The 26,898-nt window shown below is 39.3% G+C and overlaps 1 protein-coding gene across 23 annotated transcripts in view; it reads right to left on the bottom strand.

Annotated features, from left to right (window-relative positions):
• Positions 1-26,898, bottom strand: part of dlg2 (discs, large homolog 2 (Drosophila)) — a 192,135-nt gene that overhangs the window by 65,172 nt on the left and 100,065 nt on the right. For 20 of the 23 annotated variants that reach the window (XR_008905064.1, XM_056735915.1, XM_056735918.1 and 17 more), the window contains one exon: positions 2,409-2,462. The exons of 2 other annotated variants lie outside the window; for them this stretch is intronic. Coding sequence is in view for 20 of the 21 variants with exons in the window: in XM_056735915.1 (XP_056591893.1) it covers positions 2,409-2,462 (54 nt within the window). In the remaining variant the exon portion in view is untranslated. Of the gene's footprint in view, positions 1-2,408; positions 2,463-11,315; positions 11,690-26,898 lie in introns of those variants that run through there. One more of the 23 variants, XM_056735930.1, reaches the window with a different exon arrangement.

Genomic DNA, 26,898 nt, shown 5'->3' with positions numbered 1-26,898 from the left:
AGACATGTTTCCATAACAACCGTTTAAGTGCAAAGCAGGCATCGGGCCTCATCGCCCAAAACAAATCTCTTTGTTCCTTCTAGATTTCTGGGTTTCTGGGATGGCGTATTTCACACAGAGTGCGATGCTTAAACACAAAGTGACCTACTAAGATTTGGTTTCATCAATAAACACCCAAAAGGAACAGCTCACCCAAAATTCTGTTATCATATACTCCCCCTCAAGTTGTTCAAAATCTACATGCATTTTTTTGAACACAGAGAAAGATTTTTGGAAGAATGCTTGTGACCAAAATATTCTGGGAAATGTTCCCCAGAACGGTTGGCTTTCCCACATTTTTCAAAATATCTTCTTTTGTGTTCAACAGAACAAAGAAATTGACAAAGAAAATAGTCCTACTGTGTAAAACCTTGTAGGGGATTCAACTTCACTGAAGTTCTGATAGAGTAACCATGCAACTACAGTCCATGCTTTCTCTCTAACGGCTATAAATTCTTGTCAGAAGAGATGCACTGAATAGCAATATTTAATTAGACCCAAACAAAAATGAGGCTATGAGAGAAAACCAGATGTGCAGTTCAAGAGGTTCTACTAAACGTCATATCTACTTTACATGATATATGTGTACGCAGCATTTAACTTACCGTACCATATAGTACAGTATGCACCGTAGGACATTTCTACAACACACGTCATATTAAAGCTCAGAAAAATACTCATACTGTGGATTGTACATGAGTGTTTCAGATGAATGTTCAATCCGCAACCTGTCTTTAAGGCAGTACTCTCCATTCTCTCTATTTCAAGGGTCTTGTTGGGTCTTGCAACCCCACACAAGTGAATCAATCACAAATTGTTGGATCACACCTGCTCCAAGCACAGAAACAGCATGTCTCCTATTTCCCAAATCACAGTGAAACATGCAACTTCTTGATCTGTTACCCTCCTTCCGCACGCATCCACGTATTACGTATGCATTAAACTTTGAACAAAGCTGCTTTGTAAAACCACCTTTTGTCACCCCTTACTGTCCTGGAGAAACAACTGAGATGATAAAGAGATCTCATTGTATTCTTTGCAGAACAAAAAGTTACGTCTGTTCATTTCCACACATGGTAAAAATGCAAGAAGATTATTTTAGAGTTTGCAGGAGACAAAACCTGCCTCGGCCTATTAAAGTTAAGTGTTCGCAGTAGGTGTGTGTGTCTGTGTGTTTGCTCTCTGTGCTTCGTGCTAACTGTGTAACACTCCGTATTAGTGTTTGATTCAACATCGCCTCTCTCTCTCTCTCTCTCTCTCTCTCTCTCACTCTTTCATTCAGTCAGTACCTCACCCAATAACACAATTGCCTGTTCTGTCATGTGTTCAATTCATTACCTTCTCTCGCATTTATCTGTTTCTGTAGCTCTCGCCCCAAAACGGTCCTGCTGCCTACATAGACAGCTGCTTTCACAACTTATTCAAACAGTCATAATGTTAACATCACAAATACTCATTCATTTTAAATAAGATTGTTCGTTTTATTACTGTTATATCAACAGATTTAACTGTTATATGAAATGCTAGCATTATTCTGAAATGCGTGACATTAAAGTGATAGTTCACTCAAAACATAAACATCTGTCTTCATTTACTCACCCGCTTGTCTTTTCAAACCTGTATGACTTTCTTTCTTCTGCAGGACATTAAAGAAGATATTTTGAAGAATGGTGTTAACTGTCCCCCATCCACTGGCAATGGTTTGGTGTCCATACAGAAGAAGTGAATGGGGGACAGTGTTGTTAGGTTACCAACTTTCTTCAAAACATCTTCTTTTGCGTTTTGAGGAAGAAACAAAGTCATACAGGATTGAAAAGACAAGAGGGTGAGTAAAGGATGACAGAATTATCATTTTTGGGTTAATCATCACTTTAATTGTCACAGATGATGTAACATAAATTATGCATAATATGCTGCCTAGGTAGAACAGAGCTTATACTTGTCTTCCAAAGCCAACTCTCTGCTTGATCCAAGGCCTGTCTGTTTCAAGCCATTCATCTATAGCATCAACTCAGACGTGCCATCCGGGACACACCAAAGACAAAACATGAATATTTGAAGGCCATTAAAGAAAAGGCTTCATGCTAATCCAAACCCACAGCTAATCACTGGTCTCTTCATCTGGTTTATTTATGAAAAGTCATCAATCATTGAGTACGACGATCTTATTCTGTGCAGCACAGATACTGACACAAAATATAAAAAAGCTAAGTATATCAAACTCACGATCATCAATCTGCTATGTAAATCAAACACACACATGCATTGATCTCATGAAGTGGGTGGTTTGAAATGCCACTTGAATTCCCACGCACGCACATACAGAAATGTCATGAACAAGGAAAAATCTATTAAAAAATGAAACTCACGTAAGGTACAGATTCCAAAGTGTCCGTGTTGACAATAATTGGAGCAGGGCTTGCCTGTAAAAAGAGAGAAAGGAAGGAGATGGAGGGAGAGGAAAAGAGAAAGAGATAAAGATCAGAATGGACTGGAGATGTGTGAACTGGCCTAGTTTTTATAAAAGGATACAGCAGGGCGTAATGGGCACCGCTGAGCTCACCGATGATATGATGATGGATACAACTTTATATGACACAGTCAACAACACCACCCGCTGCAATGGAATACAGTCGCACTTACACACACATACAGGCTCGTTGATCAGATGAATGGTTGAATACAAAAAAATATCTTAGATATAAACATTTATAGCTCAGACAACAAGCTCACAACTAAGATAACTGTAATGCGGATATATATCCTCATGCTGTGTAACAGCTCTGTGTTATAACCCAAACTACTGTTCTGAATTTTTTTCAAAAAATGTCAACGATCACTCGAGATATAAATATTTTACATTCATAAAGTGAGGAATTGTGTTGCTGTATCCGAATGTGCATGAGATAACTGTTATGCTGGGTTCACACCAAACGCAAATTATAAAGAGCATGGAACCCGATTGTGTTAAAGGTCAATGAGACAAAAGAAGACAAAACCAAAAAAGACTGTGACTTCAGATTCTGACACGCACACGTTTCCAACTTAGAGGCTGAAAATCAATGCCACCTGTATCAACTAAAAGTTATTAAAATAATACTTGTGTGCCGGTTTGGGGCCCTTCACACTTGAGTTTGTCAGATATCAGAGTTTAGTTTATTCGGTTGCTGTGAGTGTAAACGCTGTTTCTTAACCTACCGTGCATCAAAAGAAGTGCACACTGCATCGAAGTCTATATGAAAAAAGTAGTCTTTTTTTGAGAGAGTCAATGATAATAGAAAACAGAACCTGGTCCTGCATCATTTGCATGAGCACCATAACTCACCACGTCAGAACATGCCCTCAAGTTAACCCCTCCATCAAAAGATTTGATGAATGTTTTCTTCTTTTAGCGTCTGTGTTGCTGTTCTGGCCTGCATTAATGTCAAACTCTTTATATATCAATACGTTATCTTTGTATCAGGCTACTGCACAGTACACAACAACGTAGGGAAGAAACAGCGATAAATCCACACTGCCCTTCAAAACATAAAGGTTAAAGCTGTCAGTTAAAGCTGCATGTACATGTTTTGGTTAAAAATAAACAAAAATCTGATACTGAGCAAGTACACAAAAACCTCCTCTTCTTACCAGAATTCTCAACTGAAAGCTATTTATACAACTATTTATAATTTTGATTTGGGTGTGATTTTATGGTAAATGTTTAAAGTCATTTGACTTTAACCTGATTAACGTTTAAACTGAGATGGCAATAGACAGGAAAAAGGTATGGATTGCAGTTTTAATTGTAAACAATACAACTTTTTGGCAGTATTAAAGGTGCTTTGTGAGATATTTTGGTGGATATATTGACAGAAGTGCAATATAATATACATAATAATGTTTGCAGAGGTGTTACATAATATAGCGTGATGTTTTTATTACCTTACACCATGTCTACACCGAACGCATCCTTTGTCCTTTGGACAAAGTTTAAAATTATAATTTTAATTTTAGTTGCTCCGGTCTCGCATCTCTCACGGAGTAGCTCCAGAAGTATAAAAGGAGGAGCGACAACCGTGAAAGATGAGAGACAACCAGGCCTGGATTATATGTAACAATTTTAAGGAATAGGAAGAAGGAGGTGGGAACCGGCGAACTTTTAATAAAATAAACAAACAACAAAACTAAAGTAAAGTGCCGACAGCTCCCTCACGGTCGACTGGCGGCCACACAAACATAATAAAAAATAACATAAAATCCAGACATGGTTCTGTCTTGTCTTTCACAGTTGTGTTCCTCCTTTTATGCTTCCGGAGCTCCTCTATTGGAGATGCGAGACGGGTGCAACGCTCGTTATCACTCGCGTCACCGGCCTCGCGCTGTTCCATCACGGCCCTCATCCCACTCAGCTTGTCACAAGCACTTTTTCTAAATACTTTATCTTCTTAGTCAAAGAGGCAAAAAAGCTTTGTTCACTGTGGGGTGGGGGGGTGAGTGGTGAAGTGAGCCGTTGGTTGCAATTCGCAACCTCACTGCTAGATGCCGCTAAAATCTCCCCATTGCTCTTTTGAGATGCACAGACAATGCATAGACTATGTGGCATTATTAAAACATTACGTTTCTTGAGCATCCCAACAAGCCTGAAACAACACTATTGGATGAACTAATATTGTGTTGAGTTTGAATCTGAATTATTTGTTAACTGAACAGAGGCAGATGTTTGTGAAGTCTGTTTGAAAGCAGTCATTACAAGGTACTGTTCAATGGCACTATAGGCAGAGATGACGCACTCCATTTTGATACCCACACAACACAACACCCAAACTCATTCAGCTGGAGGCCATGAGGCTCATTACAGAAGCATTCAGAGATGGTCTGCTACACAATTCCCCAGGAGCTCGGCCTGTTGCTGTGACCAAAAGATCGATCGACAGCAGAGATTGAGGCTGTCCCTGCTTACAGCGAACTGATTCTAATTACATTTATATATCTCGCCCTGAGAGCTCTAGCCTCAATCACAGAGAGACTGAGAGAGAAAGAGTTTGAAACTACATGTCACACTTAGGCGAAAAAACTAATTAAAAACTCCAGTTTTGTCACTGATGTTTAAGAGTCTTGAGTTCAGTACATGTGTTTGTTTTCAAGTATATTGCAGGCATCTCTCACACAAGGTGTTTTGTTTGGTGAAAAAAAATGTTATTGAACCGAAGCTATAGCCTACAATTATCTGCGGAAGCTGCCGATCGTGCCACGGCAGACAAACATTAAGAAGATTATAAGAGCTATAATTGTGGCATTATCTCTTAGTCTGACAGGTTGATGGTCGAAAATAGAAGGCAAACCCAACGTAAATGAGCACAGCTGAGTTTTATTTCTCTCTGGGTGATAAAAAGCAATATTGGCCAGCTCCACAAAAGTGACTCATGAGAAGGCTGTGTCCTGGGACAAATACGCTCAGAAAAATGACTCCAATATTCAAGAAGGATGACAACGCAAAGTTAAGATAGCTCTTCCATACATTATATTGCAGAAGATACTCAGATCTTAGATCTCATTAAGTGATAATGAATAGCATGATATCCTGAGCATGAATTTTGTAATGCCGCCGGCACAATTCTAATTTCTAACCTATAATTGTTAAAGGGGTCATATGGCACGAATACGTGTTTTTGTGTGTTTGGTGTGTTATAAATTGCCCATGCATGTATTAGATTGCAATTATAAAATTAAAAAAATTAAAGTGTCATAACAAAAGATGCATTCTATCTAAAAGCGACTGCTCAACCAGACCTGCCTGAAACTCCTCATGTAGCCACACCCCCACAAATCTACATCAGTTTGTGGTATGATTTGACTAAGACCGCCCAAATGTATACGCAAGTAAGATGGGCGTAGCTGTTAGTACAATCGCTTTGGAACCTGATGTTACACTTCCGTCACATGCTTGCAGTATTCGACCAATCACTACGCACTGGTTAACTGGCCAATCATAGCACACCTCGCTTTTCAGAGCGATGAGCTTTGTAAAAAAAATTGCGCATTTCAGAGAGGTGGGCAAAGGGGGGACACAAGCATGCACGGTATGTGGAAAATACAGCGTTTTTAAACCTTAAATGTGTGTATGCATTTTATTACATCTAAAACAAACAATAATATTTGTTTGAGCCGTGTCATAAGACCCCTTTAAATGCTTCTGCTACAGTGAGTGGAATTATATATAAATGTGACAACTGCTTTAATCATTATGCATTGCAAACAACATGCAAATAAAATTTTGATCAACAGTGACTAAATAATAATTCATGGATGTCCATGGAGTCATCAATGTTTTATGAACAGACAAATAAATTGCTGTAAATGAAATACACCAACTGGAATAGTTATGGTATCTGAGTAATAGTCATAGTATCAAAAAATGTCATTATTTACTCTTAAACCTTATGACTTTCTTCTGCAAAACACAAAATAATTTTTTTTGAAGAAAGATGGTAACCAAACAGTGCCGGCACCCATCCACTTCTATTGTATGGACACAAAACCAATTTAAGTCCATGAGTACTGCCGTCGTTTGATCCAAGCATTCTTCAAAATATCTTATTGTGTTTTTTTGCAGAATGAAAGTCAAACAGATTTAAAATGAGGGGGTGAGTAAATGATCAATTTAATGGTGCTTTGCATAAAAACAGTATTCAAACAGTATTGGTCCTCCAAAAACATATACTGTACCAGACAAAAATACCATAGTACATCCTATGTGACATGAGATGGCGAAGTTCGAGGAAACATTACACAAACTCATACCCAAGTGTGCTGGGTTTTCAACACCGCCTCTCAAATTTTACGCGTCACTTTGACATCAAAAGGGGGCTGAAATGGCAAGACCTTTTCAAAGCTAGAGGAGCCTGCATGCATAATCACTGTTTGGGGAAAGATAACGTGTTTGTGACAGCTAATTGTGATCCAGAATATTCAGTATGCTTCTGAATGCTGGAGACCGACATGCTACATTAGGAACGAGGACATCTTTGTGCGCATCACTTGCTAATGAGCTTATAGGCAGCGGGGCACCGGACTGTTGGACTGACACGCGTCTCTTCAATTCTGCTGCTAATCAGAGGAGCAGACTGCGGGGAGCTGATGAGAGCTACGGAGAGTGAGAGAGGACCAGAGCTCTGATAACAGTATTAACAGAAGGTCATGGGTTGGATTCCAAGGGATGAACTGATGAATGCAATGTAGGTTGCTTTAGATAAAACCACAGCAATGTAAAGGTAAATGAGCAACATGCAAATCCTACATAGAGCAACATGCTCTATGAGCAACATGCAAATCCTACATAGTCGGCAGGTTTTCAGGATGTAAACAAAGTACCCTTGCTGAGCTGAACAATCGCTAATTGGATAAAATGGGGTAGGGAAAGCTTTCAGACGGGCCCACACAGTTTGTTGTTGTTTGTGTCCGTCCATTAATTCACTCTGAAGACACAATGGACTGAAGTAGCTTCTGCTTGTCTCTTGTTGTACGTATGCGTCTTTGAGTGCCTCTGAAGGAACTGATGCAAAGCACAAGTGGCCTCAGCCCACAAACACTCACGTGGCAGGACTGAGCACAGAGGTTAGTCATTACATCAAAGTGCAAGCCCAGCAACCAATCAACAATATGCCAATACAAATTTGCAAATATTATGCATCTTAGTATAGTCAGTATACTGTACATAACTGCAGTATTATAATTTAGTATATTATAACAAAACATAACACAGTATAGTATAGTTTAGTACAGCTTACAGCAGTACAGTTGCAAACTGTGGTATATACCGAATGTAAATTTTTTTCTCCAAAGTTCTATCTATATAAATATTTATGTGGGTCTGAGTGGGTGCTTGAAAGAAATACTATGGAAACCCCTATAGTATAATATAGAGTAGGTTAGTGTGGTACAGTACAGTACAGTTTCAAACTTTGAGTTAATAATGAATGTATATGGTTTATTCATATTTCTATCTATAACTATAGTTTGATGGGCCTTAAGAAAGATTACCTGTCTGGGTGGCTCTTTAAAATACATAGTTTGGAAAGACCTATAGAACAATATAGTGTTATCTAGTATAGAATACTGGAGTATAGTATGGTTTGGCATAGAATGTAGTGTAGTATATAGAGCAGAATAATGTAGAATAGCACAAAACAGCAAAGCGTGGCATATAGCATAGAGTACTATAGTTTGGTTGAAGGTGAATCAATCTTCTTACTGAAGAGTCTGACTGGTGCAGAAGTTTTACTTGAAGCAGGTTCTGCCTCTGCAGAATTGGGAAAGGACTCATCGTATCAGCAATCTAAACCAGGTATGGTACCAGATGGATGATCTGGATATCACGACAAACAGTAATAGTTTCCAGTTAGGTCTGTTGGACACGTCTAACATTCTGAGACACTGCAGTGCGGATGCTTGATAGATTTAAAAACTTAATAGAGAGTCTCATCACCTCATCACTGTGAAGTGCATCACAACTCAGCTCAGCCAAAACATGACTAATACAATATGGCATAACCAAGGACCCTCATCAACACCAAGGTTAATAAGTAGAAGGAAATAATTAAAGTTGCACATAAGAGTGCAAGCAATTCACCTCAACTGTGGGAACTGCATAGCCATGAACAAATGCCAATGAGATACAGATATAAACTTTAATAATACTGAGAACATTACACTTTTGATTTGCTGTACGACAAATTATTCAATTAACATGCATAAAATGACTCTTTACTGAAACAAAAGCTAAGCGAGATTGTGAAACCGAATTAAGAGAAATGACAGGGATCTTACAGGACAACACTGTAAAAGAAAAGAGTCACAATAGAGAAAACTTTAAAGACGTCAATAAACTGATATGCTCCTCAGTGCTGAAGAAAAAATTGCATTTAGAAGAAATAATTGTTCAAAACTGACATGTGCTCAAAAAATATTTGGGAATTTAATAACATCAGCCTCTCATCAAAGATCTTGTCCAATCAAATCTGCTTTAGAATCCGAAGAGTCCCGCCCCCGCTGAAGCGGCGCCTCATATCAGCCACATGTTTGCACATTTATTGTGTCCTACATGGTGAATGACGTATAGTGCACTAGATGGGAGATAGTGGATGATCCAGACGGCATTAACATTAAAGTCTAAATTGCACGCAAGTGTGCTCCTTGATGAATAAAGGAGAAGACAAACGCCAGTGTCACTCACCAACATAAAAATCTGGATTTAAATGAGACAGCTCTGGTATCACCGAACTTCCTAATCTTTTCAATAGACTTTTACACCCCTGTGGCTATAACGCTGTAAAATGCAGCTTTGCCAGGCTGAGTGTCTCGTATACGAAATGCTATTAGTTATTTTAAAGGGGGCGGGGCCACTCAATACGTCTCACGCTCTCTGCATTTTTCAGTTGAAGTTACCTCAACGCATCAAACAATGATGCGCGTTTCAAGGCACTTCAGTGAGCCTTTAAGAAGTTAGTGCAACATTTCCTTAAGCAAAATCCATCCTAGATAAAATTGCAAAAACATGATTAGTCGGCAGATGTGTTTTATGCTTCTCAAAATTCCTGCAACAGCGTTCAGAGCTTGTGCTCTGTCCCACTTTACCTTTCTCAATAATTCAGGTCACACAAACTATACGTAGACCTGGCAAACCACTGTCAATAATTCACAAGATGAAATAGTCAACAACAGCCTAAAAAGAGCTCAAAACTGCAGAGACATTACACTATGCAGGGGCCAGTACACACAACTCTATTGACTCTATATACAGCACAGTAAATATAGTGCCTGTTTGTGATCCTATGTATCAAAAGATTTACAAAATCGAAATAGGAGTAAATCGTAGAGCGTTATAAGCTCTGTCTAAAACGTAGTGAGCTTCCTTGCTGCCTGTATAGACTGCTGTGTGACTGTTTTGGAACGCTCTACATAGGAAGCAACTCCGCGTGCCACAAAAATAGAACTCTGCATGAGGAACCTGACTTGCAAATGAGCATTTACCTGATACCCGTGCTGGCCAAAGCAGGCAATGTGGAAAATAAATGTTATATGGACTGAATGCTTAAATGCAAGAGATTGCTTAACTGGATAATCCTGGAGTTTCAATTCAAACCGGCACAGATAATACACTACTGAAATAAGAATGCGTACACACAAACAAACACACATAAAAAGTGGGTTTGTAGTGTGCATTGTCCAGCTGTGTTAGTACATTTGATGGGGTGTGATGCATTGGTCTGATTTAGGGTCTTTAGCTGCCATTCTGAATCTCTCTCTCTCTCTCCCTCTCATGCAAATACAATATGACCGTTGCTCCGAATGTCATGATGTGTGTATGTTAATGTGAACCAAAGTAATAGCACACAGCAGAGAAGGATGAACACAATGACAGAACGGGGGCTCTCGTAATAGCATGAGCTTATGCATTTAAAGGGATAGTTCACCCCAGAAAAACAAAAATGAGTCATCCTCACTCACCCTCCTCTTATAAACGCAGGTTTCTGTTTCATGTGGAACACCGAAAAAGTTTTACAAAATGTGAGAGAAGCTTTTATGGCATAATGAAAGTAAATGGGGACTAGAGGTCAAGCTTAGAAATGGACAGAAAGCCCCATGAAAATATGATACGTAGTCATACATTTTAAGTCATCGAAATACAATATCCTTGCATGAACAGACAGAATTGCACTTATAAGTGATTTAGTAAAAAAAAGGCTTTCTACCTTCATCTTTTCATCTTTATGATATGAAAAATAGGAGCTTGGACATTTAGTCCTTGAGTTATTTCTACATATGGTACGTCATCCAAAGAAATAAAGCCATACAAGTCTGCAACATAATAAGGCTGGGTAAATTATAATAGAAATATAATCTGTGGGCAAACTATCTTTTACCCCAGCAAAATTCCACAATAACTGCAATATACAGAACACCACATACCGAATATTGAACAACAACCAGCATCTAAATTGAGAGTGTGTTCAGGCCATCTTCCATTTCAAGCAGTTTTCACATACAGTATGTATTATCAAAATTCAGGACCTCACACTACAGAGTGTGTGTGTCCTACAGAAAATACACAGAGAGAGAGAGAGAGAGAGAGAGAGAGAACATTGCCATTCAGGTCCTAAATGCAGCTGTGCCGCAACTTCTACAACACTTACTATTCTCTTCTTTCACTTTTCACTAATCCTCACATCCAACTACCTCAATTCCTTCCGTCCCCATCACCTCTCTTCTACTTAAGCCCAGATGGCACCGGTTACCTGGTACGTCTCGCGCCAGCTGTTTGGATGGCAGCTGCACTCCGCCCACATATCGCAGCTCCCCCCTTTGGCACGCGACATGCTGCGGCTTGGACTCCTCCAGGAGCTCTCTGAGCGCGAGGCCATAAGTTTGGCCCGCTGGCGAGGCAGGGTGGACATCGAAGGCGAGGGCGAAGGTGAGGGTGGTAGTCGTATCCGTGCTGAGGTTCGTGCTGCCAACTGCAGGAGCAGGGCGCCTCGCGGTCTCCTGCACGGCCACGCATCTCCACGCAACAGCTCTGCTGCTTGCTCAGGTACGCTGTCATCCCGTATACAAGCTACACTTTCTCTCTTGCCCCGTTTCTTTTGCCTCCCTGTATCTCTGCTCGGGCACAGGGAGCAAGTAGGACGCAGCTGTGGTGAGCGGCACTCCTCTGGGCGGTATCTGAGCAGGGTGCTCTCGACAGTGAGTGGGGCTGTGTGTGTATGTGTGCGTCAGAGAGCGAAGGGGGAGAGAGGGAGAAAGCTGGCTACTTGTAGACACTAGGCATGTTTTATGTTTAGTTAGGCGACAGCAGTGAGAGCGAGAGAGAGCGCAAGAGGGAATAAGAGAGAGAGAGAGAGAGAGAGAGAGAGTGTGTGAAAGCTCTTTGTCAACTGATGATTAAACTGGCTGTGTAACTTGACAGCATCCTTTGCTCAAGACAAGCAATCGAACCCTTCACAGCTAGGGACTGAGTGGTCTACCTCAGCCCCAAACCCCCCATCAGAGGGATGGATGTCTAAGTGACAGCTGCACGTTTTCAACATGACAAAATGATCTCTTGCAGAAACTCAGACAAGGACAAGCGACATTCGTAGCTACTCCAGAAATACAACCACATAGTCTACCATACATAGGAATAAATGCTAAACCCTTCCTTCTAACTGTAGTCAAATTTGTTTTGTACAACACTGAGTCACTTAGAGTATTGCTATTATTCAACAGCTGTAAAAATTAATCAGAAAAGATTTCAATGTAAAATAAATTGATCAAATTGTTATATTGTCTATTGAATTTTGGCTTATTCAAAGCATATTTAAAGTATACATTTTATCTGTATGTGATTTTCTCTGGGAATAAAAAAACGAAGATTTTCGCACTGCAGTCGCAATGCTCTAACAATTAAAGGGACAGCTCACCCCAAAATCATTTATTCACCCTCGTGTCATTTCAAACACCCTCGTGTCATTTATGACATCAAAAAGATGATCTTTTGAAGAACATTGGTAACCAGACAACATTGGCTCCTTTGACTTCCATTGTATGGACACAAAATCACTAAGACATTTCTCAAAATATCTTCTTTTGTATTTCACAGAAGAAAGAGTGAATGATGTGACGGTGAACAAATGATGACAGATTTTATTTTTTGATGAACTATCCCAGTACAGCAACATAGTGTAAGGGCGTACGGATAAAAGGAATAGGCTCTTTACTCGGAACGGTTCGATCAAAGAAAATGCATGCTTATATATATATAGGTCTCTCGTGAACTACGTGAACTACCTCACGCCTTGCGCACGCGTCACACCAGTTCAACTTATAACCCCAAAATTCACAATAAATCTCACAATAGCCTGTAAAGCTCATTAATTCATTCTATTTATAACCCACTTTAGTCACATTTAATCAAAACTAAAGACTTCCTGCTGAGCAACTCATGCTTAAACGCTTAAGTTAAACCATGCAGCTACATCAGGATCAGTCCTTGAGTTCCGTCCTCATGGTCCGCTCAAGCAGTGTACATCCACCCCATCTACTGGTATCAAGGCCACAGTACAGCCTGAATGATGCATTAAAAAGCTATTTACCAAACTAATGCCAGTGATGCCAAAAAAAATATTTAGCTTTACAGAAACATTACCTGAGATCTTGATATCAGCTAAGGACTCAATATTTGAGTTGCTTGGCAATGGTTTTCAATCCTTTCTCATACATCGTAGGTAGCTTGGAGGAAATAGATAAAACAGTGAAGGCTGTGAGCTCTAGTGATTTGTTTAGTTGTGGCGTTGGTGGCGTGTGGGCTTGCGTGTGGTTGTGTAAGTATTCTAAGTGTAGTTAATGACACCATTGAGGCGTTCGATTTATCAGATACTACAATCATGCCGTTTTCTCTCCACCCACCTTCCAATTAAATTATGGTGACATTCAGTAACTCAAACCATTAAGCTAGACTAATGTAAGCACATTGCTGTTTGTTTGAAAGGTTCAACAATTTTATCAACTTGATCATCGCGAGTTGTTTGGGATGTCAAAAAAAATCACAAATGATTTGGGTACTTGACAAAAATACCGTAAATGTGTCCTATGGTGTGACGGCAAAAAAAATGAAAACTAACAATGAATATTAATCTTTTCATTTAATATTATAAATATAAATATTATTAATATAATATTAACAGTTTTTAGCTGTCACACCATAGGACACATGTACTTTAGGCCTATGCTGTATTTGTCAACTTATTTCTAAAAGGTCAAGTGAGTAATTTTTTTGAAGGATCTATTGACAGAAATGCAATAAAATAACCATAATATGTCTTCAGATGTGTATAAAGACCTTACATAATGAAGTATTATGTTCTTATTGCCTTAGAATGAGCTATTTGTATTTACATACACCGCGGGTCGTAAATAAGTTAAAGAGAAAACGTGACGACATCTTGGACCTGTGTCAGCCACCGTTGTGCTCCGAAAGAGAGAGGGTAGTGAGCCATTGATTGCTATTCTCAACCTTACTGCTAGAAGTCTCAAAATTTTGTTTAAAAAATGTATCAGCGGTTACAATAGACATCATCCTAAATATATCTATTTATCTTAATGTTTATCTTAAATTTATTAAAGTAAATAAATATTTACAATGAAAGTTCACACAACATGCACATGCCAAGTAGCCAAGCCAATCTGTCAAGCTGCTAAAGCATCAGCAAGCCTCCATTAAGACCTGTGTGAAAGTGTCAGCTATTTTTCAGTTTCAAAATAAAAGTGTTGTACATCTTCTTTCACACTTCAACATGATGACAAACATCACTTATCACTGGCAATGACCGACAAAACGACAGCCTCAAGATGTGTGTGTGTAGTGTGCCAAAGCCAAATGCTAGTCATCAATGCCAGCAAGCTGTGATACCAAGTCGTAAATGTCATACGAAGCTGTCAAATGATTTTTTTCCCTCCTTACATTGGAGAGACCATCCAGTGACAGGTGGTCGGTCTGGACATTCACACACACAGACACATTGCAGCACCCACTCAGGCAGACACACTCATGGGGTGAGAGAACATGGCACCTGTGTGGATGTAATTTTAATGCACACATCGCTGGTTTGATAATAAATTCTCCCTCTACAGGGTTAGAAAGGTAAATCGTGCATTTAATTTACACTAGAGGTCAAAAGCTTAAATGCTTTTGTGGACAAAGACAAATTGTGTCTGCGCAAAAATTGGAATTATAAAGATGAAATGAAATTGCTGGACCGGATAGTGAAGGAAAAAACAGCCAAGATGTGCCAAGCATACACATGAAGTCCTTTAATATCTTTGTAATGTTTGAAAAGCATCCCAGAATGCAACTCATAAGGTTGTAAGAGTCAGTGTACAGAGGTATAGCTTTAGGAACTCCATCGTGGTTTGCATGACTACTATTATTCTAAGATGAAATTACATTATATTAAAAAATGAGTAGGTGTCCACACTTTTGACTGGTAGTTCACCATTCTGTTTCAATTTAAAAAACGTGTTTCAAATCATGAAGTTATTGACAAAGTTACCAGCAAACTGGCAGGTAAGTTTTGCATTATTTATTTGCACTTGGCCACTGTAGGTTTTCCACCTTGTGTCTGAAGCTAGAGTCAGGTGCTGTTCCAGCAGTCCAGCAGATGAATGATAGATTATTTTACTTTATAATTCCCACTACAGCACTTGTGAGTGTTTAGAATAATAAGTCTAATTATTTATTGAAGAATTGTTCTCAGGCTATCGCATGTCCAAATTCTCTAAGGTCGCTTTCACACTTAAAGTTAAGTTCGTAGCGGGGCGCGGTTCGTATGAAAAATGTGAAAGCTGTCAAGCGAACCCGGGTGCGCACTTGGCTACCGAACCTGAGACTACCTGAAGGAGATGGCCTGATTTCAGTTGCTCTCAAACATTGGCGGGGCTGGCATGAATATGAAAGCAATGCAGACCCGGGCGCGCACTTGATGAGCATGTAAAGTGACCTGCGCATTCATTTTAGCCGATTACGATGTATTTCCGTCAATAAAACGCATGTTAGAAATGATATTGTTGATGATTTCCCTTGGATTCGAGCGAGAGTGCAGGCTGCATCGTATTTCAGTGTTGCGAGTGGAATCAGGGCGGCAGGTCAATGGTAATGCACTGTTTCCTCAAAATAGTCTGTTTGCAAGCAGCAGAAAGCCATCTGCATGCAAATCGCATACAGTAAACCCAAATGTAATTTACTCTGCTGCCTTATGTAATACATTGCATTGTATTTTCCAGTATACTGCCATATTTTTATTTTGTTGACTAAATGTTCCTCCTTATACATTTTTGCTTAAGTGATTCAATATAATATTGTAAAAATTAAAACTGCAGTTAAACATCCATTCTCAACTTTCTGAGTGGTACTCAACACTGCCAAATGCATTTATGAAGACACAAGAACTTTGGAAGATCTATAATCTCCCCTAACTGTCGCCTGTCCCTGAAACCTGAAGCCGGGCAGCAGTGCAGAGGTTAAGCGCTTGAATGGTTCTGTCAGTGTGTGACAGCTCATTTATTGCTTCAGTAAAAACCATTATGGTCCAGAGCCCATTTCCTCTTTACCTTAGAGAGAGGACATACATATGAGGAGAACCCACATACAATCTGACAGCCATATTCTAGATCATAGGATGGAAGAAAGAAACCCTTAAAAGGGAAGGTTGTAATGAATTTTACTCAAAGATTTCTGAATCAGTAATGGATTTTTTTTAACAAATTACAAGAGAATCTATCAAAGAGCAAGTTAGGTTATCTTTTGCAGAGTGACTTTTTGCACAGGCTATAAACCTGGATGCACCATATGCCTCTTTGCCATCCAATAATCCAAAAATAACTTGAAAAAGTGGTCAGGGGTGAAGCACACGTAGTGTTAACAATGTTAAAATAATGTATGAAAAACACCAGTACAAAGCCCTGACAACTGCTACTTAGCATTAGGGATTTCACACTAAATAATAACAAAATGTTAGAGACAACTTCGAAATGGTGTCAAATGCCAAACCTGTAGTTTCCATTAGCCACCACAGGGTGGCGCATGTGCTTAAACATTGAGAGTGGACTGGTGGCCCCAAAAATCGGCCTGTATATTGATTCTGACACTTTAAACCTAATACAGAGAGTAATTTTCTCTTGCACACATCTTCCAAAAAAAATTTCATCTTGTTCACCCTCCAGAGACTCTATAATGGATCAAACAAGTAGTTCTCTTTCTTTCGGTCTCTCGACGTTGTGTCGAGAACGACAGATGGGGTTCGCCCTTGAGAACCAATCAACTCTGACTACTATAGAAAAGGCCAATGTTTCGCTACGCCTAAACACCTTCGCAAGGGTTAAAAACCTTCGCGTAAACCCGGTGTCAGCCAACGTCCTGCGTGGCGACATGTAGGACTGGCATCCGGGGGGGGCGTATGCCTGCGAAAGAACCTTTCCACCCTACAGTAGGTTGGGTCAGTGCGCTATCTACCTCTCTTCTTACCCAAACATATGGCTAAGAAAAGGTATCTCACCAACCTTCCTTCTTACCCAAACACTGGTTAAGAACAGGCATTCCATCCATCCCTAAGCAAGCACCCCCTGGGGGTTGGCTGGGCAGAGCAGCCTTCCCCCTTAGGCCGGGATACCATATGAACTATCACAGATAGCCGGACCTAGTGCTACCGGACGTCTGTAACACCCCCTCCGTGGGCTGTTCCGTCTGATTTATCCTCATGAGAATGGTTCCCACTCCTGGTAACCCATGAGCTTCCCCAGGTGGACCTCCACCTCGCGGTGAAATACTCAGTCCCCACGTTCCATGCGTTCTCCTCCAAGGACGAGACCATACCTATGTCCATCATATTCCTCCCCACGGGTAGGAGGTGGCCTCTGCAGCGCATCACTGATTAAGGAAGTTGCGCTTACCCGGTGTAAACCCGAGCCGGACGGCCTCTCTCCAGTAGAGAGCTAGGCCTCCATCCGTGAAAGGTTACCGGTCAGGGCTGTACCCATCTTTCTCCAACAAAGCTCTGGAACCCCCCGACCACCACACTGGAAGGTTACAGTTTCGCGAAAGCTTCGAGCTGACATGCCCAGGCTTGTTACCATCGCTTCGCTATAGATTGTGACACGATACAGTTGTGGCGTTTTCCATAGGTAACCCCATCTGTTGTTCTTGACACAACATCCAGGAACCGACAGAAAGGGAAATCTCTTGGTTACGTATGTAACCTCAGTTCCCTGATGGAGGGAACGAGACGTTGTATCCCTTATGCCACAAACACGTATCGTATTCTGCTGCAGTCGTGAGAGGATCTCAGGCTCTTCAGAACAAGAAGTAAATGAATGCTGCACGTCGGCTTCCTTTTAAACCGGACATCCGGGGGCGGAGACCGGCATGCAAATTTAATTCGCCAAATTTCATTGGCCTTTTCTATAGTAGTCAGAGTTGATTGGTTCTCAAGGGCGAACCCCATCTGTCATTCTCGACACAACGTCTCGTTCACTCCATCAGGGAACTGAGGTTACAGACGTAACCAAGACGTTCCTCTGACAGCTCCGTTCTGAATTACTTCTTTACACAGGACTGAATGAAACTGACAAAGAAATGTAGCAGGATGAGTAAGTGAAACTTCTATACAGCTCCTCTGCTGAGAACGGCAGCTCTGAGAAATGACAGTACAGTGATTTGCCAGCGGAGCACACACTCGGTCCGTGACCATTAAAGGTAATGAGGATGGAGCTACAGCTGGTGGGTGTTTACAGATTGAGCTTCACCTTGCTCAGCAGTTACTGTAAAGTTTAATCTTAGAGACAGTGTTATCAAATAAAGTGACAAACTTTAGTCAGCATTTAACACACGCTAAATACAGAGAGATGTGTGTTCAGCAGCTGCAGCAAGCATTTAAAGTCACTTTGGATGCATCCACGCTATCTAAAACTTTGTAAGATGCCTTGCTGTCTACTACAGTACACAGGCAGTTTAACATCAGCATTCTATTTAAAACAGAATAAGTGACTAATGTGAAACATCTTTAGTAGCAACTTCATAACCGATGACTATTATGAATTCGTTATATCAATAAGGATACTGGTCTCTACACTTTAACACTTTTTTAGTTTGTATACGGTACTTGTACTTGTAGTTTGTAGTCTGTTGCGATGTAGTTTTTATTGCATACATGAAAATACATGACTTTAAAGTGTGTAGAGCAGAATTCAATTGTTTCAACTGAGTTGACTCTCACAGGGAAAATTCATAATTTGTGGACCACAAAAGAAAATATTTTGAGAAATGTCTCTGTGGTTTGTGTCCATACACTGGAAGTCAATGGGGCCGATTTAGTTGGTTACCAACATTCTTCAAAATGACTTATTTTGTGTTCTACAGAACAAAGTCATACATGTTTTGAATGATTTACATAAGTTTTGAATGATTATTTAATGTCAAATAAGTGTCATTTGTGGTGAACTACACAGCAAACAAAATATTTGGTAAAATATTTTATTTGGGTAGTTGACAAATAAACCAAACTAAGTGTTCTATCGTGTGAAAGCAAAAAACAGAAAACAAATTATTTACAATATATTGTTTTATATTATTAATATTTATAATATAAATAGCATAAGAAAGATGAATCTTGATAGGTGCATTTGTCAATTACCCATTTGTAGTTATCAGCACTAAAAATAAACATCTGCATAATCAAAATATTGATGCACCCATGATGGCTTTAGATTCACAAACTGTGCAGTATTTTCAGAACTACATATTAAAGAGTTTTAAAAGTTTAGAAAACTTACTCTTGGGTTTTGCTAATTGGATTATAGGGGAGTCCTGAGAAGCATAGGGAGCTTTGAAAGAAAAAGTTAAACATTGGGGTGATTATAATTTAATGCGAGGGCAGAGGTGAGCTCTACAGCTAGAGGAGACAAGCCAGTACTTCCTCAGAAGAAAGAGCCTTGCTGTTGAAAACAAGATGAGACTCCCTGAGTACAGCTCATGGCCTTTGCATTAAGCTCCACCAACACCATAATAATCATCATTAGTGTACACTAGAATACACTTTCAGCTCCTTAGAGACCGTATCATAATTCAATGGCTTGTTTGTTTGCTCAAGGCTCTTAATGCCCTCCCTCATTTGTTTGTATGAACTTTTATTTTCATTACCAAGATTTCCAGAAAGTCTACATTTTTGCATCCAAAATATACCTCCAAACTTGTCTGACACCCGTCATTCTTCTAAACCCAGAAGACAGCTCTCACATTGATTAGTTTCATTAGGCTCTTTCCACTGGAATATGGCTCTGAGTGCTGGCTGCCTCTCTGAAAGATGTTTCGAAGGCTAATGCACTGAACAGTTCTGGTCGACAGCCAGGCCTGTATAATCAACTTCAGAAATTATGAAACCAGTTCAACGGTTCAATAAAAACTGTGAGGGAAGCAAAATCCACCAGAGAGAGAGAACTTAAAATGCTATTATCTAACAAAAGCGAGACGGCGTTTAAAAGGACGTACAGAGAATTGGGAACAATTATTCTTCTAAAGTGGTCCGGTTTTGAAGGTTTAAAATGGAATTTTATTTAAGGGAGTAAAAATTAGGTTTTAGGAAAGTATGCTGGTCTATGACAAAGACTGTCTAGTAATCTCTGGGGAGAAAGCAAGACATTTTGAGTTAAACTAGATAAACGCAGACAAACACAGAGTTATATTGTAAAACAGCTTTTCATAAAACCGCATGTCAGAAAAGGTTAAAAATGGAAAGCTCATTCTAAAATAAAAATTTTGTCATCATTTACTCGCCCTCATGTCATTTCAAATCTGTATGACTTTCTCTGTTCAGCTAAACACAAAGGAAGATATTTTGGAGAATGTTGTAACCAAACAACATGGCCACATTGACTTCCATTGTATGAACACAAATAAGTAATCTCTCAAAATATCTTCTTTTGTGTTCCACATAAGAAAGAGTCATGTAGGTTTTAAGCAACATGAGGGTGAATAAATGACAGAAATGTTTTTTTTTGTGGTGAACCATCCCTCTTTTTTTAACTCTATTACGGCAATCCCTAAAGCTTTGTTGTCGCTAACCTCACTGCAGCTTCTCCTGTGTCTCTTCAGAAGCCTCTCAGTCAGACCTTGCTTCCATTTACAGATGGTTACGATAGACGGCCACTTGATGGGTCCAAGGTCGGGAGCCTTGGTTTTTAAGGCCTCCATGCTGAGCCTTTTGCGCAGTGGTCGTAACGTGTCAAGTCGAGGAGGGACGAGAAGGTTGGGCGCGCTTCCTCGATGAATCTTCTCCCCGTAAGGGCCATTGCTTACCAACATGTAGCTCATGGCGAATGGCAGTTCGCCCAGCGAAGCCGGACAATGTGAGGCTTTCGCGAAAGCCTCTTTCGGATCCAGAAATCAATGGAACATTTTACAAGGTCACCCAAATACAAACACAATGTATAAATCCACCCCAGTGGCTAATACACGAACAAATCCATGGATTCTTCAGAAACCAAGCTCCGAATCCAAGGGCTGTGGAGAGGACAGTTACAACTTCAGGCGTTAATTGTTGCTGGTTATGGAAGTTTCATCATCACTGAGCATCTCCTACCAATGGGGATATCAAATAGAGCATGTGTGGCACTGTACGCTACGCTAAGCTAGGCTAACTGAGGTTTAGCATGGCTCGGCTGGATTTTACAGAACGTACCAGGTTTAAAAAAGTGCAAAGGGACTGACAAAAAATCTATAAATCATGGGGGTGATGGGACGGAGGGGTGGTAGACGGGATGAGATTAGCACTGAGATGCAAATCACATGGGGATATAATTAAAGCCTAAGGGAACATCACTCCAGTGACTGGCCACCACCAGATTACAGCCAATCAATAATGCAGTCGGCAAACACATAAATACACAATCTGTCACACATAGAGCAATAGTTATCAGATCCGAACCTAAATTTGGCTCAAACAGAAGCTTAATTTAAATTTTCCACAGCTGGCTTAAACACCATTACAGGATGTTGACTGTGAAAGGAAAATTAAACGTGCGACCGCAAAAACAGCAATTAACCATCTCCCGGGCTCCACGGTGCCAAATCAGAGCATGAGGAATTATAGGAAATCCAAGAATAGACGATCTAAATGTGTTATCTGTCTGATTACAGCACTAAACGTCAGCAAATGACAACAAGAGGCTAATAAGGTTGACTGAGGAAATGACCTGATGGCTGCCAGATCATTTTAGAAGATGAGGTCTGGTCTCTATCGAAGCATGAGAAAAATATGCTTTATGTCACCAAAAAAAATTTTTTATGGAGGTCCCACCACAGCCGATATTGTCCAGAAAAATATCTGATCTCACCAATATGGTATAACATGAAAAAACTGTATAGGATGTTTGCAAAGCTCTACTGTAAATCTTAAGTGAGGGATGTGATTAGACAAATGTAAATATTATTGTACAGTACATTTACAGAATTGAAATTTCAGGTACAGTAACTGCTGTGGTTTTGATGTCTGTTGTGCTCTCGGTGTTAAAGCTGGTGTTTGTTTGTGTAGTAATTAAAAAAGAGTTGGCAATTTCAGTCAAATCTGTCCTGCTCATATTCATTGTGTGGTTTGTGGTTATCCAGTAACCGGTCAACTACACATAAAACACTCTCTCTCTCTCTCTCTCTCTCTCTCGCATGGGGTGGGTGGACAGAGTTGAGGCAGGGACATTTCATTTCACTGTTATCAGGAATAAAAATAAAAAATGGTTTTAATAATAAGTAGAAGTCTGTAAAAAAGACAAATTAAACTACTAATGATCACCGGAATTACAAAGGAAATTACTCGAATGTCCATGGTTGTTATGAAGTATTTTAGGTTAGACTGATTTACAGTAGTAATAATATTCTATGCTCACAAATCAGTCGATTTTTAAGGGCTGGAAAATCTTAGCAAAGGGACTTTGAAAGACAACACAAGAATAAACCAGCATTCTGTAAAGTAGTTACAGTGAATAATGCAGCAGCTGTCTCTGTGAAACACTGCAGAGACAAAGTAAAAAAAAGGGTAATTTAGTTCAGCTAAATGGCATCCAACAGAATTCAACAATATATTTGAAAGATTCAGTGGAATGAACTTGGCAAACTTCGAATATCGGTAACCATCCGCCATGGGCCATTTGAGGTTGAATCAAGAACAGGTCCATGCTGCAAAATCATAAGAGTCCAGGAGTGAAGCCAGATACAATAAACTGCTAACTGCACAGGCAATGGCTTTATATCTTTATAGCACATTTCATCTTCCGCAAGGGCAGTTTGCCTGTGTAGTTGTAAATTTGTAAAATAAATTGAAATTCAACATTGACCACATTATTTGGCGTATTCATTGGTTACGTAAATGAATATCAAACTGTTTGGCGAAAACTACAGTCTGATAAAAATAAAGTCTACATCGGATGAGACCGGGAAGACGCGACATGACAATAGACCCTAGAAACACATTAGAAACACATTATCATTTTAATTTTTTTCACACTGGATGCAACCCATTAAGAACACGCAGGTTGTTATGACGCGTCATGTCTGTTGCGTCCCATGTAGACAGGATTTTACATAAAAAATATATATCCCAAGGACAAAAATAATTGAAAAATAGAAAGGTTAAAGGGGTAAAACTTTACAATAAGGTTGTATTTGCAAAAATGAGTTAATGCATTAACTAACATGAACTAACACTGAACAATACTTCTCCAGCATCTAATAATCTAAGTTATACCACTAAATTATTTACTTAGTTATTAATAATAAAGAATATGATTTTATAGCCCTGCGATGGGTTGGCACTCCATCCAGGGTGTATCCTGCCTTGATGCCCGATGACTCCTGAGATAGGCGCAGGCTCCCCGTGACCCGAGGTAGTTCGGATAAGCGGTAGAAAATGGATGGATGGATGGATGGATGATTTTATATTTATATCAAATTTCTTTAATCTTCTGACAACCCCCTCCTGAATTGTATGCTAAATCCTAAACTATTTCATGCATTCAAGTTTCAGCCCATCTGATCAACAGTATGACATTTTAAAAACCATAACTCAAACTCCCCCAGTCCGTAACCTGCTGCCTGGAGATCCATCTATTATACATGTGGTCTAACCTGCACATCTTGTAATGCTTCCCAGACAGGGACACAGAGAAAAGGTCCTTAGGTGCCAGAATAGCAGATCAAAACAAATATTTTTGTGTGAGAGAGAGAGTTTGGAAGAGAGCTCATGCTGTCTTAGCGCAGATGTATATCAGCTCATATAAATAGATTATGATTTCGTTGCCTGACAATAAATTAATGTTCCATGTGCATTACAAATTTTCAAGGATAATTAATCAAAATACAGAACTGCAATGATCAAGGTACCTGCTCAGAATACATCTAAATTCTTCAAAAGATCTTTGAACATCACAAGGGATAATAGTCTTTTGATTAAAATTGGACCAACAGATAGTTCATAAGCAAAAATAAATTCAGCACATCATGCTTGTTTTAATTACAATGCAAAATTATTTTTCTTCTTGGTATTGCATCATAACTTAAATGCGTTCCTCTTTCAGTTGTTTGCGTTTACATATCTTCACAGATGTGTTCTACAGATAAGCAGATGTATATCTTTAAATAAAAAAATAAAAATTCAATAGGTTAGCCAAAAACTTTAAGCGGCCTTGCTACGATGTGTCATGCATTCTGACTTCTTTACAAAGTTAAAAAACAAGTTGGGTGTATTACGTAGTATTTCTGTGCTCGATACACTCCCCCAGCGATCGTAAAGGTTTCGGAAAGTTTTTTGAACACATAAAACTGTTTTGTAACAACTTTTCTTAGTCCCTTATTGGACAATTCTCTGGGAAAAGCACGAGGCACGGCCACAGGAGAGCAGGAGAAGGAGCATGCGCACATTTCACTTGTAATCAGGAGAGAGAGAGAGCATACGTTTGCGAAGTTCAGGTTTTTTTGTCTACTGCATTTGGGTGATGATTTTTACATAACCTGTGGATATAATGCTGGATATGGAGATCGTTTGAAACTGATATATGGAGCCGTCCCGGCGCTAAAAGATGCCGGACATGAACCACATGCGGTGAGTGAAACTGATGCCTGTATTTTGTTGACAATGGGTGTGCACGTGCTTTGGTTCAGCCTCCCCCACACATGCGCCCTATGTTTTAGGAAACAATCGTAAAGCTGTATCTTTCTTTTATAAATGTGATCAAACTAAATACTCTTCGAAGATAGAAAGTATGCCACACTTCTCTATAGGTACTCAAGATAAATATGAGATTGGCAGAAACCCTGTGTGTTACGCCCGCTTTAAGCAAACAGATAGTTGGAGTTGTAGGAATGTCATATTGTTTTGTACACTTTATTTTTTTTTTACCTACAAATAAATATTGATCTATGTTGGAGATTATATAAGAGTTTCATGATAAACCGAGATAATTTCCAGGTAATGTTGGGCTGGCTGGCACACACGGAAACAAACAAATACACACACCTGTTTCCTTCTGATCTATAAACCAGCAGAGCACCTAATGAGATCTTTCTTCCCACTAAATAGATCACTAGAGCTTTACATCATTAACCTTATAAACAAACAAATGAAACTAAGAGACAAAGGACGTAATTCCCATAACAACCTAAAAACTATAAGCCTAATGAGATATTCACTTCCTGCGTGTCACACACATGCACAAAATTGCAGTCATTAAACTAAATGTCCATTCAAAATGACCAAAAAGTACTATGGTATAACTACACTTAAAAAAATTAAGGTCTGTTGTTGGGCTGTAATGTTGCACAAAAATTGTCTTTATTCTTTAAAATCTTTTAGCTGAAAGGTTCTTTCGGGACCCCCAAAGTTCTTCTATAGCTGCCATCCTCAATAGGTGGACCGTGGGCCGGATCTGGAACTTTGTTTCATTCCATCCGGACTGCTAGACGTAGACAAATAAACCCTTTCAAAATTTGACTATATCGTTTGTTTAAATTGAGCAGTGGGACTTCACAAAGGAGAATCACATCACACGAGCTCTCAGGAACATTTATGTAATTGATCATTTGCCGCTATATCCACTAATATCTTTATCTAGCGCCAAACGTGGTTCATTTTTACCCTTTCCGCTCCGAGTGTGCTGCTTCTCTCGCGCCAAAGACACAAAGCATTAAAAGCAGCAGATATGTTTTAACAACAGTAGCGCAGACACGCAGAGCAGGTAAATGGATACGCAACAGTAAACAAAATGCAGCCATTTTAAAGTATTTATATATGTCAGTCTGTTTAATGTTTGTTGTATGTCTCCAACCTTTCGTCCAGATTTGTGATATTTAATGAACGTTTTTATCTACATTTAGCATTTGCATTATTGATCAGCATGTAAACATTTGTGACCCTGTGAAAACCCAGTCTAAACCCAGGCTAAAGACTCATAAAGCAATTAAAGATAACAGGCATCGAAGATGAATTTCAAGCGTTCATTTTAGAATTTCACTCTTTAAAATGGCATTATTGAGTCAATATTGAAGACTTTGTTGTTATGTATTTTCACAGAATTTTCATTCTGTTGGCTGATTTTGTGTAGAAAACAGTAAAAAGACTTTTGCTGGGTTTTCACAAGCGGGTGACATTTTGTAATGAAATACGTTCTAATTGAGAAATTATTTAAAGATAGAAGTAGGCTTGTTCTGGTATGAATGGCATGGAAAGGCCAATTTAGTTAGTGACTTTGTTTTCTAGCATCACTACAAAGAAACCTTTTAGAATCTCTACATTTAAAGGCATTATCCACCACAAAATGAAATTCTTTCATCATTTACTCTCCCTCATGTCATTTCAAACCTTTATGACTTTTTCTTCTATTGAACACAAAAGAAGATATTTTGAAGAATGTTGAGAACCAAAAAACATCGGCCCCCATTGACTTCCATTGTCTGGACACAAAACCACTGAGACATTTCTCAAAATATAATCCTTGTTTTTCACAGAAGAAAAGCTTACCCACAAGCATTTACCATTTTCCTCAAAATATCTTAAAGCGCCATGTAAATGTCATGATTTATGAATACATTAATCATTCTATATATACAGTATATATATATATATATATATATATATATATATATATGTTTCTTCTTTCTGATACAAGCCACTGTATCCATTTCCAGGTAATGGGCACATTACTTTTATAAGGGTCATAACTTCGACCAAATATTGTTGGATCTTTTAGTCTGTGTTACAGCTTCAGCCAGCCGAGCGCTTCAAGTATTCTCACTGTGGGAATAGACTGTCA

This window comes from Triplophysa dalaica, chromosome 22, assembly GCF_015846415.1.
Source record: "Triplophysa dalaica isolate WHDGS20190420 chromosome 22, ASM1584641v1, whole genome shotgun sequence".
NCBI classification, from domain to species: Eukaryota; Metazoa; Chordata; class Actinopteri; order Cypriniformes; family Nemacheilidae; genus Triplophysa; species Triplophysa dalaica.
The sequence above is the reverse complement of the archived record's forward strand: the minus strand, read 5'-3'. Positions and strand labels throughout refer to the sequence as shown.